The 22,861-nt window shown below is 39.8% G+C and overlaps 1 protein-coding gene across 4 annotated transcripts in view; it reads right to left on the minus strand.

The window, feature by feature from the left end:
- ATG7 (autophagy related 7) overlaps positions 1–22,861 on the minus strand; it is a 269,659-nt gene that overhangs the window by 198,583 nt on the left and 48,215 nt on the right. For all 4 annotated transcript variants that reach the window (XM_073009844.1, XM_007985239.3, XM_007985240.3 and 1 more), the window contains exons 8-12: positions 16,419–16,507; positions 14,745–14,866; positions 7,551–7,641; positions 6,044–6,188; positions 504–662 (exon numbers count right to left, since the gene is read on the minus strand). In XM_073009844.1, coding sequence (XP_072865945.1) covers positions 504–662; positions 6,044–6,188; positions 7,551–7,641; positions 14,745–14,866; positions 16,419–16,507 — 606 coding nt within the window. The remainder of the gene's footprint in view (positions 1–503; positions 663–6,043; positions 6,189–7,550; positions 7,642–14,744; positions 14,867–16,418; positions 16,508–22,861) is intronic.

The raw sequence follows: 22,861 nt of genomic DNA on the forward strand, positions 1-22,861 counted from the left end.
TAAGACTATGAACCCACCGGAAGGAAGAAACTCCAGACACATCTGAAGGAACAAACTCCAGACATACCATCTTCAAGAGCTGTAACACTCACCGCAAAGGTCCGCAGTTTCATTCTTGAAGTCAGCAAGACCAAGAACCCACCAGAAGGAACCCCACAAACCCACCGGAAGGAAGAAACTCAGGACACATCTGAAGGTACAAACTCCGGACACACCATCTTTAAGAGCTGTAACACTCACCGTGAATGTCTGCAACTTCATTCTTGAAGTCAGCAAAACCAAGAACCCACCAGAAGGAACCAACTCCAGACACACTGGGATTGCAGGTTATGTTTTTTTATCCCTCTCTCAGATGAGGAAACAGAGGCTCAGCCACACGGTGAGTGGCTGGTAGAAAGTGACAGATGTCTGATTCTCTTTCTTCAATGCCACAAGGGCCTCATTTCCCAAGACTTAAACATTTATAGATGTAACAGAAAACCTCTGCAAAAGCATCAACATACCACACCGGGGAATATTTTCTGGAGCCGGTCTGCTGCAGCCAGAGCCTTGGGCTTACCACCCGCTAGGCAATCTTCAAACTCATAGAGAGGCTGCCTCACAGGATTGGAGTAGGAGATCTTGGCATTGTCCACAAATGTGATGTGTCTCACGCCCCAACCCTGTGTGGAAACAGGAGATCATGGTGTGTTTCTGATGAACATTTCACAGGGTGCTGTCTCTTGAAATCTCAAAAGGAATATTGGTTTGGAGAAGCCTGGGAACCTCAAAACACAAGAAACTTCAGAAACTGAATTGTGCAAATTCAGGTTACGATAAACAGAACGTTGACTTTCCTTAAAAAACAACATAATTATATACTCAGTGCCTGGCTTACTGGAGCAATGAGACTAAAAAATGTCAGAGTGGGACAGACTAATAATTCATTATTTTTGACAGTGTCACCAAAGATTTGGAGGTGAATCCCATAAGAATTGTCCATGCTGTCATTTTAAAAAGATTAGCAATAGACCATAAATGTCCTTGATTTCCCTTAACGAATAATTAAATATAAATAACAAACTACTCTTGAAGCTCATTTAAAGCCTGAATGAACTCCTCAAAAAAATGATTCACAAATTATTTCCCACTGTATGATATTTTGGAACATTTTGTACCATTTCTTCAAAAGACAAAGCCTTCCAGCCTGGGGCACAGAGCAAGACTCCGTCTCAAAAAAAAAAAAAAAAAAAAAAAATCTGGAATTTAGGGAACAAGTCTATATTCTTAGAAATAGTTTTCACGGTTTTATAGGCTTCAGTTATGTCTCCTATAACAGTTTTATAAAACCATACAATTTTAAAGGTAGATGGGATCTCTAAAATCCTTAGTCCAATTACTTTGTTTTACAGATATGGAAACTGATGCCCAGGAAAGATAAGCGATTTGCCTAAGGGATACATCTGGTTAATGGTGGGAATGAATGAGCTCTCTAGAGTTGCAACCAAATGAAGTTGCCTACTTCTTGGGGTAGGGTACAGTGGGTATATTTTAGTAGATGATAAATAAGCATACGGACCTAAGAGATGTCCTGCCATGACTGGCTATAAGGCTAAGATTCTGCTGTCTCTCTTATTTCATTATCTTTCCATTAGAAACTGAGAGACTCAATTAGATTGAAGGTTTCAGAGGTCCAGCCCTCGAGGACCCAAGATTCGTTTTCAGCGTTGAGCACAACAGGCCAGAATCTGCCTTTCATAACCATAGGTTAGACGGGCTGTTTTGAAGCCCACTGGTAACCTTTTGGTCTACCCACCCAGTTTTGTAAATTATTTTCATCATCTAAGCAACCTACCATGGAGGGAGAATAAAGTCACTTGTGCTTGCTTTGGGAATGTTTATTTCTGAAGTATTTTTGCATTCCTTAAAGCAACTGATGAGTGGATAGCAAGGAAGGCAGTCTGGGAACGTGCTGGGTACTGGGAAGAAAGCCAGATACATTACAAACATGCCATAAGTTAGTCACATGCAGGTGTATTTGCACAAACTTAACTTTTGGTTTCCTGGAATGCTACACAGTTTAAATGGCTAATCTGCAAAGATTAAAGAAAATCACAATACTCAATGCTGGTGAGGATGTGGTAGGGAGAAAATCATCCTACTGATTGAGAATGTTAAAGTGGTCTAATCTTTCTGGAAAGCAATTTGGCAGTATGTTTCTAGAATCTTAAGAATACCCATATCCTATGACCTATTTCCAGCAATTTATCCTAAGAAGTAATCTGACATACTGACCAAGATGCAGTCACAAAGATGTTCTTTGCAGCACAATTTACGATTGTAAAAAATTGGAAACAATGTTAATGCTAAACATTAGGAGAAGGGTTTAGTAAGTTATGTTTCATCATATAAGAAGGCATATTCTACAGTCATAAAGCTTTAGCAGACATTGCAGTGAACTCGTGCAGTCCCAACTACTTGGGAGGCCGAGGTGGGAAGATCACAAGGTCCAGTCCAGCCTGGGTAACAAAGCCAGATTCTGTCTCAAAAAATAAAAAGAAGACCTCATAGACAGGCATAAAATGACATGTTAATTGGTAACAGCAAAGGACATTATTATATATCTAATAAAGGACATTATATATCTAATAAAATGTTAAAATACATATTAAACACTGAAAAGTAACAAATGAAAAAGTAGTAGGAAAATGAGTGTCTTCTTTTCTGCTTTATGACTTTTATACTTTACAAATTTTCTATAATGGCTTTATGTTGACTTTGCAATTTTGAAAAATGTAAGGAAAATCTAAGCATCTAATAATTCTAGAACCTAGAAAAAGACAGTAAAATAAATTCCACAGAAGAAAAAATTAATAAAGATAAAAGTAGATATTTATGAATCTGAAAGCAAAATGAGACAGAAAATAAAAATTATAGAATAAATAAAGTAATGCTCCAAAAAGACTGATAAAATAGACAGGCTTCTCTAGCAAGGCTGAATATGAGAAAAAAAGAGAAAACACAAATATACAACATTAGGAATATGAAAAGATTTTTTAAAAGATAAAAACAAGATTTAAAAAATAAGAGAATACCATATATATTTTATATCAATTAATTTTTAAAGCCAGAAAAGCAGTACAAAATCTAAAAAGGTGAGTCAACCCAGAAACATATGTAGAAGTTCACAGATTCCCAGCACCCCCACTGCCTCAACCAACAAAATTCTTAAATGCATCAGGCCCAGACGGATTTATAACTGAATTTTACTTAACCATCAAGGAACAGATAATTCATTTATTTAAACTGTTCTGGAGCTTAAAAAAGGCAGAACCTTTAAGTTTATTTTATAAAGCTAGCATAATGTAGCTATAAAATATACAGATAGAACAAGGAATAATATGACGATAAACCAATTTGACTTATGAAATGAGATGTAAAATTTATTGATTAATTGATTGGTTGACTGAGACAGTGTCTTGCTCTGTCTCCCAGGCTGGAGAGCAGTGGCACAATCTTAGCTCACTACAGCCTCAAACCTCCTGGACTGAGGCAATCCTCCCACCTCAGCTCCCGAGTGGCTGCAACTACAGGCATGCGCCACCACAGCCTGGCTAATTTTTGTATTTTTTTTTTTTTTGTAGAGATGGGATTTCGCCATGTTGTCCAGGCTGGTCTCGAACTCCTGGGCTCAAACGATCTACCCACCTTGGCCTCCCAAACTGCTGGGATTGCACGTGTGAGCCACCGTGCCCGGCCGAGATGTAACATTTAAAAACAAAACATTACTAATTGAATTCAAGGGTATATGAGAAGAATAAGATACCGTGTACAAATAGGGTTTATTCTAGGAATGCTCAACATTAGAATACTTTGTCTTGATAAACGTAGTTAATAAAGCTCAACATTTCTGATATAAACATGTGGAAGCAGAAATCAGCTTCTTTAAATTATAAAGAACACTTACCAGAAACCAATATCAAAATTAAAGGTAAAAACAAGAGGCACTCTCATTAAAGTCAGCAACAAAACAAAGATAACAACTCTCACTGCCATTCGTCTACATTACTGTGGAGTTCTACCCAGTCTTATAAGACAAGGAAAAGAAAGATATAAGTGTTGGTGAGGAATATATTAAGCTACAAAAGAATAAAAAACTCTTAGAACTAAGAGAGCTTAGAAAGATGGCCAAAGATAAATATGCAAAATTCACTATTTTTCCTACATCCCAGTAATAGTCAACTGGAAAGTTTAATGGGAGAAAATATCTCTAAAGGAAAAAACATCATTAAATATGTAGAAATACCATATTTAAACTAAATTAGATACATGCAAGGCCTATATAAAGAAAATACTACTGAAAGACAAAGATGATCTAATTAAGAGATACACTATGCTTCCAGAACTAAGGATTAATGTCATAAAAATACATCAGTTCCTTCTAATTTATCTATAAATTCATTGTAATTTCAACTAAAACAGTGAGTATGAATATAGGAATAAAAAAATAGATCAATGAGTCAAAATAGAGAATCCATAAAGAGACTCAGGTATGTAACGGGGTTTAGCATTTGATAAAGACAGAAAAATGATTTAGATTACTGAATAAATGCCATTAAAACAACTAACAATCCATTTTGTGCAAAAGTAGCTAGATCTTTACCCCTCATCATATAACCAAAAAATTTCCATATTCATAAAGCTCTAACATAAAAACAAGAGTTCCATAAGCCACAAAGGAAAACACTGACACATATAATAACATAAAGCTGAAAAAAACTTTTATATGGCTAAAGATACCTTAGATAAACTGAGAAAAACATTTGCATCATAATACAGAAAAAAGGTTAATTGCCCCAATAAAAAGAACTCTAAATCAATAAAAGACACAACCCAAAGAACATGAATCAAAGAAATAAAACTCACAAAAGAAATAAAATTAAACTCACCCTTGCTAATTAAAGAAATGCAAATTCAAACAATAAATGTTACTTAACTGACTGAGATTTCAAAAGTTGACATATCCAATTTTGGCAAGAGTGTGGAAAAAAGTTCTATGTCTCATATGTGTAACATTTTTGGAAGGCAATTTCGTTTGAAAAAAAATTTTGACCAGGCGTGGTGGCTCACACTTATAAACCCAGCACTTTGGGAGGCCAAGGCAGGCAGATCACTTGAGGGCAAGAGTTCAAGACCAACCTGGACAACATGGCAAAACCCTGTCTCTACTAAAAATACAAAAATTAGCCAGGTGTAGTGGTGTACACCTGTAGTCCCAGCTACTCAGGAAGTTGAGGCAGGAGAATCGCTGAACTTAGGAGGCGGAGGTTGCAGTGAGCTGAGATCATGCCACTGCACTCCGGCCTGGGTGACAGAGTGAGGCTTTGTCTCAAAAAAAAAAAAAAAATTAATGACAAACAAAAATAAAATATTTACATTCAAATTTTAAACTCTCTCTAACATAGCAATTCTGTGACTAGGGCTTTCTTCCTAAAATAAAAATAAAATCCTATGGATGAATAAACATTCAAGTATAAGAATGTTCTCTAATAGAGAACAGTATTTAATAGAAAAAAATAGAAAGTAACCTGAAATTCATTAAATAAAGAACATAGTCATACAACAAAATACCACATATACATACTATGGAAACACAGAAAGGTAGCCACAGTCATGTTTCTATCTAGTTAAAAATAAAAACCTGTTATAGATAGTATGCTATGATCTAATTTTCATAAATATAAATAAATATCAGCAAAGATAAACATTTCTCTATATTTAGATATGTCTACAATAACATCTGGGAAACAGGCTGCATACTAATCTACAAAGTCAGCTTAACAGGAAATGGGACTTGCAATGGGTGTGGAGGACTTTCTGTTTCTATCTGATGATAAAAGCTTGTATTTCTTTTACACTTAAAAAGATAAGAAAAGGAAAAAGGAAGGGAGGGAGAGATGGAGGGGATGGAGAGCTGGGAGATGGAAGGCAATCATGAAGAGTAAAACAAGAAGAGAAGCTACAATTTCAAAGGTGCCATTTGCACCCCCCACCTCCTACTTACCATCAACGTCCTAGCTACATTGCAACCCAAGGTGCCGGCTCCAAGCAGCAGACATTTGACAGACACAACCTTGTCCAAGTCTAAAGTAGGAACCAATCTCCAACACATCAGTTTGAGATTTAGATCCACTGATGACTCAGCTAACCTAGAAAAGGAGAGATTTACTTATTCAGTCTCTCGTTTGTGCAATAATCTTGTTCTGAAAGATTTCAAGTGGCTATGTGAGAAAATAAGAAATAATAAGGAAATTGGGATCAAATGAAAAAGAAAATGAAGCTGGAGGGTAAGCAGGGAGGAGAAAGGTTCCCCCCAGCAGCATGCTGTTGGAGTCCTCTGCAATGAGGGGGCCACAAATTTGATACTGAGTTCCAGCAGCCAAGGTGAAAAGGGAAGAGCATGACCAGTTATAGGAATCATGGTGTCCATGAATAAAAATACACCATTTGATTAAGAGGAAAGTTTTTCCTAGTACTGAAAACAGAAATTTCTCTCATATCTCCTTAATAAAGAATGCACTCAGGCCAGGCAGTGGCTCACCCCTGTAATCTCAGCACTTTGGGAGGCCGAAGCGGGTAGATCACCTGAAGTCAAGAGTTCGAGACCAGCCTAGCCAACATGGTGAAACCCTGTCTCTACCAAAAATACAAAAATTAGCTGGGTGTGGTGGCAGGCACCTGTAATCCCAGCTACTCAGGAGGCTGAGGCAGGAGATTCGCTTGAACCCGGGAGGTGGAGGTTGCAGTGAGCCGAGATCATGCCATTGCACTCCAGCCTGGGCAACAGGAGCGAAACTGTCTCAAACAAACAAACAAAAAGAGTGCACTCAGATTCGCCCTTAAATACAATAGTGGTTTCCATGAAATAATTCTTCTAATATCCTTCAAAGTGGGCCAATAAGGGCTGGGCGTGGTGGCTCATGCCTGTAATCCCAGCACTTTGGGAGGCCGAGGCAGGTGGATCACGAGGTCAGGAGTTCAAGACCAGCCTGGGCAACACAGTGAAACCCTGTCCCTATAAAATACAAAAAATAGCTGGGTGTGGTGGCGTGTGCCTGTAATCCCAGCTACTCAGGAGGCTGAGGCAGGAGAATTGCTTGAACCCAGGAGGCGGAGCTTGCAGTGAGCAGAGATCGCACCCTTGTATTCCAGCCTGTGCAGAGCAAGACTCCATCTGGGGCACAGGGAGAAGTGAGCCAATAGGACCAAGCCAGAGGACAATGCATAAAGGACTGAAAGACAGTACAGGTACACTGGTGGTCTGAGAGCATGAGCTTGAAAGAAGAACAAAATTTAAAATGTCTAGAACAGATGAACGGTCTGCCCTTCAGGATATGCATTGTTAATATTAATTCTCACAACCAAACTTCAATTAAAGAGCAGGATAACACATGGTAGCATGACTGGCACCCCCTGGGCTGAATTACACAATGTTGTGTTGGCCTGACAGAATTTGGTGTGTGTCTTGGTTACAACAAGCCTGACTGGAGAAAACAGCTTCCCAAATCTACCTTTTAGGGTCCATACATTCACTGAGGTTCACCATCCTTGGTCCCATGCCTCCTTTCTGGTTCTTTTCCCATCCAACTGCTTTAGGACAATCTTAAGACAAATAAAACACAAAGCTTAATGAAGGAGGGAAGAATAAAAACAAACAGATCAAGCAGCGACCTTGTATAAAAAGGATCGACATTCATAATGGCCCATGCATTGACAAGTTTTTGGTTTGCTTCCTTCTAAAAGAGACCTGAGGGCCTGAATTTCCATGGACTTGCTACAGTTGCCTCCCCATCTTTCTCAACTACTGGGAGTCTTGTTTAGGGACCATCAAACCCAAGCAATCTTCCTGTACAGGAGCTTTTGAAATAGTCCTCAACTCTGGCCCAAGGTGCCTCAACTTTCACTGTTACTGGAAGTTGCTGGGGGAAAAAAAAAAAAAGAAAAAAAAAAGACAGTCTTATCTGGGGTAGGTATAACCCCACTGAGGCTTCTATCTAAGCAAGCCAAGCCAATGTAACTGCAGCACACCTTCACTGAAGTTCCTATTGGGATGTGAATCTTTAAATTCAGTATGTACCTTCTGTTGCTCATCCTTACCATGTCCCCCTGCTCAGCCTTTCTGTCACTGCACCTGTGAGCAGATCATAGTCCAAGGTGACTGTCCTTTGATTAAGCTGCCCTTTCCTTTAAGCTCATCTTTATCCATTCAGAACTTTCCCTTCCCTGACTTCTCCCTTCCCCGCTGCCCTTTTAATCCCTGCTATGGGAGCCTCTGTAACTCCAATTAACTCCAATTCTAGCAGTTCCCAAAGTGTGTCCTATTCAATAATCTCAGAGGATAAGGATCCTGTAGCTAAACAGACTTGGGAAATGCTTCTATACTTATATCTATCTTCTATCTCCAGCCCCCCAATACCACTCAAACCTGGCCATTCACATGGCACATGAGGGAGATAAAAGCTCTGAAAAACCTGCAGTACAGAACCCACGTGATTTGATTTGGCTTTGTGTTTCCCGAACTTACATGGCTCTCGATATCTCCCTTCATTTCCCTGCATACCAATTACAATCTCAAAGGAAACACTGCCCTATTCTACTGTTGCAAAATTCTCTTAAACATCTCAATTGCTTTCTAGGACACGCCTGCGTCCTTCTCATGTTAATGAAAGCTCTGCTTGCCTTGGTGGAACCACAGCCTTGTAAATCTTGCTAGTGGATCCACCCACCCTCTTGGGCTCCCTACATCTCAGGACCTATGCTGCTCCCCTTTTCTCATTGAATTCCTACTGCTCACAATAAAGCCTGAACTCCTAAGCAAGAAATTCACCCCGCCACAGCCTACACTTCCAGCATCACCTCCAGTCTGCCTTAAGCAACAGACTCTGCAGGAACAGAAACTCCTTGACTTGAAATTAAGATGTATGGGACTGGGAGGGGGAATTTTAATTTTGTTTCTAATTGTACGCTGGTTTTTTCTTTTTTTGAGACAGAGTCTTGCTTTGTCGCCCAGGCTGGAGTGCAGTGGCACGATTTTGGCTCACTGCAAGCTCTGCCTCCTGGGTTCTCGCCATTCTCCTGCCTCAGCCTCCTGAGTAGCTGGGACTACAGGCGCCCACCATCACACCCGGCTAATTTTTTGTATTTTTAGTAGAGATGGTGCTTCACCGTGTTAGCCAGGATGATCTCGATCTCCTGAGCTCGTGATTCACCCGCCTCAGCCTCCCAAAGTGCTGGGATTACAGGCGTGAGTTACCACATCCGGCCTGTACACTGGTTTTCTTTGTCCATTCTCCTACTTTTGAATTTCTATCAAGATCGCAATTTTCCTTTCCTTGGGAAACTTTTTAGCTTTTGACATTAAAAAAAAAAAATAGTATTGCCCAATATAATTATGGGACATAGAAGGTATTGAGATTCCCTTTACACGATCTTTTGTTTCTGGGATAGGATGACCAATGAGAAACCATAGGGCCAATTATCCTTGAAAGCTACTTGGGCCCCAGTTTGGCTGGGGGTATCATTCACAGCAAGAAGCCAGAAAGCAAACGTCCTTCCCCATTTTAAATTGGGCACTCTAATGCGGTATTTTTTAATGCCATGAAAAATTAAAACTGAAAAAATAGAGTTTTCTTGTTTGAGACAGGGTTGTGCTATGTTGCTGAAGCTATTCTTTAACTCCTGGGCTCAAGTGATCCTCCAGCTTCAGCCTCTGGAGCAGCTTCGATTACAGGCATGGGCCACCACACCCAGTCAGATTTGAGTTTCATAAAGAGGTTAAGACTTCAGAATTGTTTTTCTGTGGGGAAAAGAAACAGTTCCCACCTGCTACTAATTGATATTTTGTTTGATTTTATTACTATTCTTAGATTGAATTAAAAATGTGTCTCTCAACAGCAAAGACATGGAATCAGTTTAAATGCCCATCAGTGACAGACTAGATAAAGAAAATGTGGTACACATACACCATGAAATACTATGCGGCCACAAAAAAGAATGAGATCATGTCTTTTGCAGGAACCTGGATGGAGCTTGAGGTCATTATCCTTAGCAAACTAGTGCAGGAACAGAAAACCAAATATTGCATGTTTTTAGTTATAAGTAGGAGCTAAATGATGAGAACTCATGGACACAAAGGGGAACAACAGACACTGGAGCCTACTTGAGGGTGAAGGGTGGGAGAAGGGAGAGGATCAGAAAAAATACTAGGTACTAGGTATTAGTACCTGGGTGATCAAATAATCGGTACAACAAACCCCTGTGAAACAAGTTTACCTATATAACAAACCACATATACCCTGAACAGAAAATATAAGTTTTTGTTTTTTTTTTAAATGTGTCTCTGATACATAGCACAGGAATTTGACAAGAACTACAGAATCATAGCCTAGTACTGTCATCCATAACTCCAGCCTAGGTTTTCTCTTGTTACAGGTAAGAAATTATTAGACAAAAATAAAACATAATTTCAATTAAAAGCTCTCTATACTCAAAAGGTAACAGATGCTGGGCTCATGTCTGTAGTCCCAGCTACTTGGGTGGCTAAGGCAGGAGGAAAGATTGCAGGAGGAAGGATTTGGCTCAGGAGTTCAAGGCCAGCCTGGGCAACATAAGAAGACCTCATCTCTCAAAAAAATAAATAAATAAATAATAAAGGCTATAGCCATTTCTAAGAAAATCAGATGCTCCTTAAACTTAATAATGAAAAAAATACCACATATGGCAATAGTATTTGATTTACCATACCTGCCTCCAAATAATCTATACCGATAAGACATACACCAAATTAAATGATAAATATATAATACATATAAAAAATACATAAATATATATATATGTTTTTTGAGACAGAGTCTTGCTCTCTTGCCAGGCTGGAGTAAAGTGGCACTTACCTTGGCTCACTAAAACCTCCGCCTCCGGGGTTCAAGCAATTCTCCTGCCTCAGCCGCCTGAGTAACTGGGACTACAGGTGCGCGCCACCACGCCTAGCTAATTTTTATATTTTTAGTAGAGAGACGGGGTTTCACCACGTTGGTCAGGATGGTCTCGATCTCTTGACCTCATGATCCGCCTGCCCTGGCCTCCCAAAATGCTGGGATTACAGGCGTGAGCAACTGCGACTGGCCAAGAAAATATTTTTTAGGGAAAAATTGGGGGCTGTCTCCCATAGTGGGCAAGCAGGAGCAGCACAGGAAAAACCAGAGTTAAGATGATGGAATCTCTATCCTCAGCAGTGTCTGCCATCTTCCTCCACCAGGTGCTAGAGCTGTAACACACCATGAGGAAGCAAAAGAAGACATAGGATATTTAAAATAATACTCCACGACTGCGCAAGGTAGCTCACACCTGTAGTCCCAGCACTTTGGGTGGCTGAGGCTAGAGGATTGCTTGAGCCCAGGAGTTCAAGACCAGCCTGGGCAACCTAGTGAAACCCTGTCTCTGCAAAAAATACAAAAATTAGTCAGGTGTGGTGGCACATCCCTGTAGTCCCAGCTACTCAGGAGGCTAAGTTGGGGGGATGGTTTGAGCCTGGGAGGTCAAGGCTACAGTGAGCTATGATTTTGCCACTGCACTCCAGCCTGGGTGACAGGTCGAGACCCTGTCTCAAAAAATAAAATAAAATAAAATAATTTAAAATAATACTCCTTATACCATTACCAAGGCAACTATGGGATGTCTTAAAAGTACTGAAAAGTACAACCATACTTATATTTTCAGTTTACATTATGATATAGAAAAATTCTTTATAAAGCTGTATTTACCATAAAGTTTTATTTACAGCTAAGAGGGAACATATTAATTTACATGAAAAACAGGAAATTCATTTGCCTTTCCTAAGCTAAATAATCTACATTAAATATCAGGCATAAAGAAGATATGTTAAAGGCATTATTGGACGTCAGAAAACCTTTTTCAGATGGAAATGTAAGGTGTGGTTTCTAGGTTTAAATGTCAGCATCAGCTGGGCACGGTGGCTCACGCCTGTAATCCTAGCACCTTGGGAGGCTGAGGCAGGCAGATTGCCTGAGCTCAGGAGTTCAAGACCAGCCTGGGTACACGGTGAAACCCCATCTCAACTAAACACAAAAAAATTGCCAGGTGTGGCAGTGTGCACCTGCAGTCCCAGCTACTCAGGAGGCTAAGGCAGGAGAATTGCTTGAACCCCAGAGGCAGAGGTTGCAGTGAGCTGAGATCCTGCCACTGCACTCCAGTCTAGGCGACAGAGCGAGACTCTGTCTCCAAAAAAAAAAAAAAAAAAAAACAGTGACTGGGCATAGTGGCTCAATCCTGTAATCCCAGCACTTCGGAAGGCTGAGGCTGGCGGATCACGAGGTCAGGGGTTCGAGCCTGGCCAACAAGCGAACCTGCACTCAAGCCTCAAGTGGCAGGGCAAGACTCCATCTCAAAAAAAGATTAAAAAAAATGTCAGCATCATCAAGCATGAGCATTATCATAGAGAGTAGGATGTAAGAATAACTCAGTGACTTTGTCATAAAGTGTAAAGAAAACTGCCTCTCCACAGAGAGGTTGGCAGAATTAAGTGATTGCCTCATGAAAGGTGCCTGGCAGCTTGTCAGACACACAGACCAGACCCACATTACTTTTTAGTTAACTCTCACCTCATTCCCCAAGACCACGTTTATCCAACCCGCGGCCCAGGACGGCTTTGAATGTGGCCCAACACAAATTCATAAACTTCCTTAAAACATTACGAGATTTTTTTGCCTTTTTTTTTTTTTTTTTTCTCATCAGCTATTGTTAGTGTTAGTGTATTTTATGTGTGGTCCAAGACAATTGTTCTTCCAGTGTGGCCAAGGGAAGCCAAACGATTGGATACCCCTGCGACTATCTTTAAGTGTGGTTTAATAAAACGAAGGTACAGCATGTAAATTAACATTACACAGGAGCTATTTTATAATTTGCCAGAAGAGGGTGCTACATCCAATGCAAATATCTAAAGACAGCAGAAAGGCAAAGGCTCTAAACTGAAAAGCAGCATCCTCCTTTGATCAAACGGAAGTACTCTGTCAATCTTTCAGAGAAGTCTATAAAGACATCCATGTTAGAGCACAGAATTGCTGAAAAAACGTCATGTGGGCCAGTCCTGAATCCTTTTGACTTTAGCACTCTAGAAAAGATATCTCAGAAGAGATTTTTTTTTTTTTTTTTTGAGACAGGGTCTTGCTCTGTCACCCAGGCTAGAGTGCAGCAGCGCAATAGGCTCACTACACCTCCACCTCCCAAGTTCAAATGATTCTCCCGCCTCAGCCTCCTGAGTAGCTGGGATTACAGATGCCCGCCACCACACCTGGCTCATTTTCGTATTTTTAGTAGAGACAGGGTTTCGCCTTGTTGGTCAGGCCAATCTCGAACTCCTGACCTCAGATGATCCACCTGCCTCAGCCTCCCAAAGTGCTGGGATTACAGGCATGACCCACCACGCCCAGCCTTGAAAGAGATTTTGACACCACCTCTCCCATCACACACACACATTTTAAGGCATATCTATGGCATAAGGAAAGAAATGTGCCTTGGAACCATCAGGATGGTGTGAGGAACAACAAGTTAAATAATACATGTGAGGTCAGGCTCGGGGACTCACGCCTGTAATCCCAGCACTTTGGGAGGCCAAGGTGGGTGGATCACTTGAGGTCAGGAGTTCAAAACCGGTCTGACCAACATGGTGAAACCTGTCTCTACTAAAAATACAAAAATTAGCAGGGCGTGGTGGCGGGCTCCTGTAATCCCAGCTACTTGGGAGGTCAAGGCGGGAGAATCACTTGAACCTGGGAGGTGGAGGTTGCAGTGAGTCGAGATCATGCCACTGCACTCCAGCCTGGGTGACAAAGCTAGACTCTGCCTCAAAAATAATAATATATGTTGTGAAAGTGCTCTCAAAAGCATACAAATCACATAGAGATGAGGAATTATTCTGGCAAGAAGTATAAAAGTGCTGGGCTTTATGTGAGCTAGGAAATTCACATAACATTTATTAAGCACCTACAATGTGCCAGACATTGTGCTCTGACTTTGACACAGGACATGGATTCCTGATAAGAAATATTTCCGGAGCTGGGCATTATATCCTTATTTTACTCAAACTTGAGTATGTATTCCATCTCTGTGACATACGTAAAAAAATATATATGTATATATATACACACACACATATATCTCTCTATAGATAAAATGTCTCTCAGTCTAAGTTTCTGAATTTAGAAAATGGGGATAAAAGCTGATAGTTGTCACATAAGGATCAAATGAAGATATTAAATGTGGAAGGAGAAATGTCATTTTTGCTGACTGGTTTGCTATATGGAGAACAGGATCACATACAACTTTAAAGTATAGAACAAATAAATATTTAAGTGCATTAATACTTCATCTTTCCTTTAAGAATGGACAGGAATAAAGATTTTGTGTTAAACAAAAGTAAAATTGAAAACAGGGGGAGCAGAGGGGAACAAATCCTGAAGACTGAAAAAACTGCCTAGAGAAAATTTCCTGGTCACAATCTTTGCCTTTGTTCCAGTCTGAATAGCAGAGCGTGCCCTCTGTTCGAAGTAGGCGTCTGCATTGGCAAAGAGGTACAAGTTGTACTTTTCTCTTCCTTTCTTGTGCCATTGTGAAGGGATGAAAAGAAAGTAAACCTGGTTCCGTTTCTGATAAATGATAATTATATGCATTTTCAAAGACCGGCAAATTACCTGGGCTAAATGCCATTTCTGGAAGCTTCACTTCGAAGATGATGCTGTGGGCAACGTCTCGCGCCCCCTGCATGGTACGGTCACGGAAGCAAAGAACTTCAACAGACTGGAAACTGCTACTCCTGTTGTCATGCCCGGATTTTTATTTATTTATTATTTTTTTTAAAGGAAGGAAAAGAAAAAGCTCACATAAGAGCTTCAGCAAACCAGTTGGAGAGAATTCAATGCATTGTAATTATGCCTCTCTGATACCCACAGGAGATGGCCTTAACTCTTTTGAACATATTCATATACGGTTCCTCTGTCCAAGTGTTTAGAGGCTGAACAACGAATTGGCTGTGATTTCTTTCTAGGTGAATTTTATATTACAGTCATATTGCACATAAATAATTCTGACAAATCTTTTAAATGCAAGGAAAAAATGCTCACAAGACATTTAGAAAAAAAACTCTTTAAGATGTGGGTTCTTTTGGTTCCCTCCGCTCTCCCCATATGAACTTCCATATTAAGCAGTAGCACCTCAGTCAGTAGTTAGGAAGCCCATTTGCACTATGTAGACTTACCATCTGGATAATTGTAGATTGTCTCCCTCAGAGCACAATCTATAATTTATCTATCTTCATTTTTTAAATAAACATTTTTATTTAAGTAAAGCAGACACATTACACAAATCCCAAGTATAAAGAAGGCTGTCTCATGCCTTCTCTCAGTCATTAACCACTGCCTTCAAAAGTAACAACTACTTTAAGTCCATATATTGGTTTTGCCTATTTTAACTATACATAAATGGAATCATAGAGTATGTATTATTTTAGGTCCAACTTATTTCACTTAATACTATGTTTTTAAAATTCATTCATGTTGATTTCTGTATTAATAGTTCACTCAGATTCATTGTAATGCAGCATTTCATCGTAAGGGATATACTAAAATTTACTATTCATTTCACTATTGAAGAACATGTGGACTATTCCCAGTTTTTAGTTATTGAGCATAATGCTTCTGTAAACATTCTTGTATATGTGTTTTGCTTCTATCTATGTATGTATTTCAGTGAGTTATATACTTGAGAGTAACATTGCTGAGCCATAGATATTTTTAATTTTGGTAGATACTGCCCAACATTTTTCCAGCCGTATTTGCTCCACATCTTCGACAACACTTGGTATGGACGTTTTTGTTAAATACTTTTGGTGGATATGTAGTAGCATCTCATTATGGTTTTCATTTTTATTTCCTTAATGACATGATGTTGGGCATCTTTTCAAATATATATTGGCTTTTAAGATATCCTCTGTTTTAATTGTTTTAGGGTTAAGAAAAAATGGAGAATGACAGCAGTAGGAAAATCCTATCTGAAAGAAACCCAGACAGCTAGAAGGGAGGGCTACAGAATTTGTGTCAGGACCTCTGGCTACCAACTCTACCATACGCTAAAACATCTTTAGCACAGAATGATCAGAGTATGCAGGTCCCTAACAGACCTGCTTAAGGTTCACTAGTATGGAAATTGGGTTATGACTGATTCATTGATTACCTGATTTCCATGCCCAAAATGGAAAAAAATAAAATAAAAGCATTTAGGAAAACAGAGATACAAATAGAAACAGACACATTGTAAAACACATACTGACAAAGGCAGACAGACAGACAAACACACACTCTTGTAAATACCATCTGTGGGCTGCTAGGACCAAAAAATTCCTCAAAGGCCATCCAGGGTACTGGGCTAAGTTACAGGGATCATATACACCAATTGTTATCTGTGAACAAAAAAGACTTTCTGAGTGAGTCAAGTATCATCTCAGCTTCACAATACAGATGTTGCTCATACTTCCTCTTTTTTTTATGCTTTCTGCAAAGCCTTAAAAATTAGATATCTGGTAAAGGGCTAAGGGGAGGAGAAGAAAGCCACAGGATCTCACACTGGACTACAGAACTTCTTGATGGCAGGGGTTATCAAATTCTTGTCTGCTTCCCTGTGCCTTGCATTGGGCCTGGCAGAAAGTAGGAGCTAAATACATTTAGAAGGAAAAAAGACTAGAAGGAAGATGGGGAATGAAGGAGGACAGTCAAGTGGGCTTGCAGAGAAAATCCTCTTGTAAACAAAGAAATATAATCTGTGAAACTGACTCATTTTTATGCAATGAGAAAATCAAAGAAGGGCCACTGCTAATGTAAGTCTACAATCAGATCAAGTTAAACAGCCAGTTACCCTTGATTTTGCTAACATATATTTCCTCCCTTCCCTTTCCCATCCCACTCCAATCCTGATCTTCATCTGGAAAACTCTACTCAATTTAAAATACCATTTCTTCAGTGAAGTCTTCTCCTGGCAGAAGTAGTTGACCTGTCCTTGCTGCTTCCATAGCTCTTTGAACCTTGTGTATAACATTTTTCATTTTTCTGTCTCCTTCCTTTCAAAGACAATGAGCATCCAGCACCCAGATACTGACTTCTAAATACCATTCTCCAAGAAAAGAAATCAGGGCTCCTTGGACACATGGTTAATTCTAGGGCTCAGGCAGGGAAAATACAAGAGAAGCTTGGAGCATCTTATAATACCAGGAAAGGAGGTACTCAAAAAACAAATGAATTGGGGCATGCCAAGGGGATACAGGCACCAACTGAAAGAGTTCTCAATGGTCAAGGCTGGCACAATTTGTACAACAATATAAATAATATGATGTTGAATTATAACCCAAAGTATAGAATAAGTATCTATGAGTCCACACTGATATAAATAAAGAATGGAATAAATGTGAAGGGACAAGTCTTCCTTAAAGAAAATTTCTAAACAATATATGCAAATACTGCCCTCTTCAGAAGCAAAATTTAACCCTTCCCCTCCTTAAAGGTAGCTGGAATTAGTGATTTACTTCCAAAGAAAAAAACAGTAACTTTACAGTGGAGAAACCTGGCAAATATTACCTTAACCAAGTAATCAATTTAACATTAGCAAGGATGTCACGTGGATATCAGGTGATAACGGTATTTCACTCTGTGGTATTCTTTCCTAAAACCCATAATAACCCCAAGTCTAATCACAAGAAAACATCAGACAAACGCAAATTAAGGGACATTCTATAAAAATAACTAATCAGTACTCCTCAAAAATGTCAAGGTCATCAAAAAAATCAAAGAAAGCCTGAGAAACAATTACAGATCACAGGAAACTAAGGAGACACGACAACGAATTGCAATGTGGTATCCTGGACTGGATCCTAAACAGAAAGAGGGAATTATAGGAAAAAACTGGTGAAATTGGAGATGTCTAGAGTTGAGTTAATAGTAATGTAAAAATTCTGGCTTCTTAGTTTTGACTAATGAAACGTGGTGATATAATGTGACAACATTAGAGAAAACTGAAACCGGGTGAAGGTATATGGTAATTCTCTGTACTGTCTTTGCCACTATCTTCTGTAAATCTCAAATTATCCCAAAATGAAGTTTATTTTAAGAAAAGGAAGACAAAGAGCATCTGGAGAGCAGAGAGTATCTTTTTCATCTCTCCATGATCAGTTCATAAATACAGAGCAGACACTCGGTGAATGTTTTTGAATAACAAAGTAGATGGATGGATAAATGGGTGGAAGAAAGGAAGGAAGGATGTAGAGTGAGTAGGGGTGAGGGAGAGAAATTGCTGGCAGAGAACCATAAATTGACCCATAGGTTTCCTTCATAAGCATAGTATGGGTTAAATGAAATCACAGCTGATACGTTTTTGTTAAATCTAGATCCAGTTAGTTCTGTAAGGATGGAATCACCCTAAACACTCCCTTTTATTTCCCACAATGCTTGGTATAGTATCAGCCACAAAGTAGGAGCTTAACTAATATTCAGAAGAATATCTATAACCCCATTATCCTGAAAGAACTATTAACATCTTGGTATATAATTGCCCATAAACTTATTCTTTGCATAAATATATTTTAATTACTAGGACTTTGACACAAACATGGGATGATGCTGTAAATACTGTCTTTGTTGTTGTTGTTTTGAGACAGAGTCTCACTCTAGACCCAGGCTGGAGTGCAGTGGCATGATCTCGGCTCACTGCAACCTCCACCTCAAGGGATTCAAGCAGTTCTAGTGCCTCAGCCTCTCTAGTTCCTGGGACGACAGACAGGCGTGTGCTACCATGCCCTGCTAATTTTTTGTATTTTTTCAGTAGAGATGGGGTTACACCATGTTGGCCAGGTTGGTCTCGAACTCCTGGTCTCAAGTGATCCACTGGCTTTATCCTCCCAAAGTGCTGGGATTGCAGGCATGAGTCACTGTGCCTGGCCTAAATATTGTTTTATATCTCTTACTGTATTATGAACTGTCTTCCATGCCAGTAAATGTTCTACAACCATTGTGAGTCATGGCTGAATGGCATTCCATTGAATTGATGTACCGAACTTTTTCTATTTCCTTTTGAAGGACAATTAAGTAGTCTTAATCTGCTCAATCTCTGAAAATGAATTTTACTATGGTCTTATCAGATAATTACTGTATTATTTCAAAGACACTCTTTAAAATATTTGCTACCTTTTCTGTTATATACAATTTTCTTATTCCTAAAATTGAAGCATTTTTTGTCTAAATGCGTGTTCATTTCTTAAACGCAAATAGACAGATTCATATTTAATTTAATACAAATATGTTCATAGCTATGGTCATCCTTTCAGGAAATACCTTTATTTGAGATTTCCTTTTCCACAGAGATAAGGTTTCAGCATCTAAGGTTTACAGCATCTAGTAAAAATAGAGCTTACTACACTGAGTAGTCTCTTACTAAATGAGGCCTAGGGAAAAGTACTCAACCCTCCAAGCCACAGTTTAATCATGGAGGAAATAATATATTACTTATTTCATAGAGCTGTAGTGAGGATTAAATGAGCTGATACTAAATATGAAAAGTCCAGCACATACATAGTGCTACTAATATCATTATTGGTGACAGACTCAGAATCTCCAGTGGTGAGTCCAGCAATCTGTATCTTTATCTGTACCAGGCTCCTGAATTATTCTGATGCGGCTGGTCCACTCCATGCACTCGAATTTGGGGCATATTAGAGAGGGTGCTCTTACAGACAAAAGAAAACATCTCTGAACTGTCATTATCTTGAAAACTCTGAACTGGCTCTACATCTTCCCATGCTCCTCAAAATGTGGTCCATGCCCCAGCAGCATGCATGCATCAGCCTTCCCTGGGAGCCTTCAGAAAAGCAGAATCCCAGGTCCCCACCCCAGACCTGCTGAATCAGAGTTTGCATTTTAATAAGAATAAGAACCCAGGTGATTAATACACCAAGGGAAGTTTCAGAAGCACTGTTCTTCCTCAACCTTTTAATAGCCATGGGTCTCACACTTGAAGATGCTTGCGTATCACCTGCAGAGCTATCAAAAATACTGCTGCCTGCGTCCCACCTCCAGAGGTTCTGGTTTAATTGATCTAGAGTTTGGCTTGAGTACTGGTTATTTGAAAAGATCCTCAGGTGATTCTAATGTGCAAGTTACAAACTTCTTGATTGTCTGCAGCAGTTTCTCAAAGTATGGTCTGGCACAGACCACCTGCATCAGAATTGCCTAGAAGCTTGACGAACTTACACAACACCCTACCCACACACATACACACACTCAATCTGATCCCAGACCTCTCTAGGTACCACCAATACCTGCATGTCCAGTGACTACTGCATGTGATTCTTGTGTACACTATCATCTTAGCACTAGCTGTCTAGAGTCAAAAGAAGAAAATGAGTATTTACTTAAAAGAGGATTCACTGCATAAATATACACAATTGTAAGAAATTCCTGACTTTAGAAAAATTAAAATATGGAGAAACAAGCATTTTAGAATAAAGAAAACACAGGATGCATTTTATGTTTGATGTCTTGCTGGTTTAGAACTCTCTGTGAAGGCAGGAGCAGTGTATTCATCTTTCCATTTCTAGTTACCTAAGCACAGTGCCTGATAGTCAGCAAGTATCTATTGAACAGATGACAGACTAGTAAATTTCTCCAGGCTTGAATACATGGACTCCCCCTCTGCAAAGATGTTGAGCAGGGATCCTGGGAGGCAGTTAGAGGGGGAAAAGTGATGCCTGAGTGACACAGACCTGAAGCTTCTATACAAAACCGTGATGCAGCATCTCAGCAAGTTCCTTTTCCTTCCTTCTTTCCTCCCTCAACATTACAGGGTCTCATGGCATTTTAACCCTGGGATTCTCCTAGGTGAGAATGTGAAAGTAAGATGAACAAAAAAAAAAGAGGGGCTTCCAATGAGAAGCGAGAGAACTCTGAGAACAAGATTTCCAGTCTAGGGCTTCCACCAAATTAAGAAGTTGTCTTCCTTGAGCTCTTCTGGTTCATGTGGCCACCCCATTTGCTACTCTTCCACCAGGGACATCTTTTTATTTTGTTCCCCTCTGCCAATTACGACAGATAGCGTCTGCCAGACAAACTACATTTATTTAGCAATCATCGCATCAATTTCACATTGCTTTTATTCATAAAAAGCATTTACAACTCTAGGCCAGGCGCAGTGGCTCACACCTGTAATCCCAGCACTTTGAGAGTCCAAGGCAGGCAGATCACGAGGTCAGGAGATCGAGACCATCCTGGCTAACACAGTAAAATCCTGTCTCTACTAAAAATACAAAAAATTAGTTGGGCATGGTGGCGGGCGCCTGTAGTCCCAGCTACTTGGGAGGCTGAGGTAGGAGAATGGCGTGAACCTGGGAGGCAGAGGTTGCAGTGAGCCAAGATCTCGCCACTGCACTCCAGCCTGGGCGACACAGCGAGACTCCGTCTCAAAAAAAAAAAAAAAAAAAAGAAAAAGGAAGAAAGGAAAAGCATTTACAACTCCATCCAGTGTAAAAAGGGGGAGAAGGGAGAAACTAGCATTTCTACTTCCAAAACACTGAAACAGCTTAGAATTAGAAAATGGCCTGATGCAGTGAAAAACGCACTTGCTGAAGAGTCAGCAGGTATGTGTTTTAATTCTGCAGCTAACTGATTCTAAGACATCGGGGGAAGTTCCTTCCTCTCCTGCAAGATGAGGGGGTTGAACCTTTCATCTCAAAGGATTTCTTCGGGCTCCAGAATCACAGAACTTTAGAGAATGTTTAAGAAGAAAATATCCTATAGGTCACAAAACAACACAGACTATATCAAAGCTCAATCTGACAGAGTATCTAAAGGCTATTCAAACCAGCAAAGGAAAAACAACAACAAAAAAAAACACACAAAGGCTATTAAATGGGTTACTTAGGAAGAATCTAGGCAGTATCAATCTAGAAAATGCCATTCCTACAGAGACATTGAGTTGCAATTTTCAAATGACTTCATAAACCTGGGCCCTTAATCAAACATTCTGGATCACTTGCTCTTGTGTAACCTTGAGCAATTTACTTAACTTCTCTATGCCTTAATTTTCTCAACCATAGGATAACTTTTTTTTTTTTTTTTTTAAGATGGAGTTTTGCTCCTGTTGCCTAGGCTGGAATGCAATGGCACGATCTCAGCTCACCATAACCTCCGCCTCCTGAGTTCAAGCAATTCTCCTGTCTCAGCCTCCCGAGTAGCTGGGATTACAGGCATGTGCCACCACACCTGGCTAATTTTGTATTTTTAGTAGAGATGGGATTTCATCATGTTGGTCAGGCTGGTCATGAACTCCGGACCTCAGGTGATCTGCCCACCTCGGCCTCCCAAAGTGCTGTGATTACATGCATGAGTCACCACGCCTGGCCTATAGGATAATTTTTAACTGTACTTAGCACAGAAACTGAGAATGAGGCCAGCACTCAACAAATGGTAACTACAAAAACAACATAAATACACTCTCTTGCAGTAACTTCATTGACCTCTTTGTTCAATCCAATCCATCACCACGACAGTCATTGCTTAATGATGGGGATGCACTCTGAGAAATGCATTGTTAGGCAATTTCACCGTCATACTAACATCACAGGGTGTTCTTACACAAACCTAGATTGTATAGCCTACTACACCACACCTGGGCTACCTGGTATAGCTTGTTGTTCCTAGGCTAGAAACCTGGAGAGCATGTGACCATACTGAATACTGTAGGTAACTGTAACACAATGGTATTTGTGTATCTGAAC

This window comes from Chlorocebus sabaeus, chromosome 22 (assembly GCF_047675955.1).
Source record: "Chlorocebus sabaeus isolate Y175 chromosome 22, mChlSab1.0.hap1, whole genome shotgun sequence".
Taxonomy (NCBI): domain Eukaryota; kingdom Metazoa; phylum Chordata; class Mammalia; order Primates; family Cercopithecidae; genus Chlorocebus; species Chlorocebus sabaeus.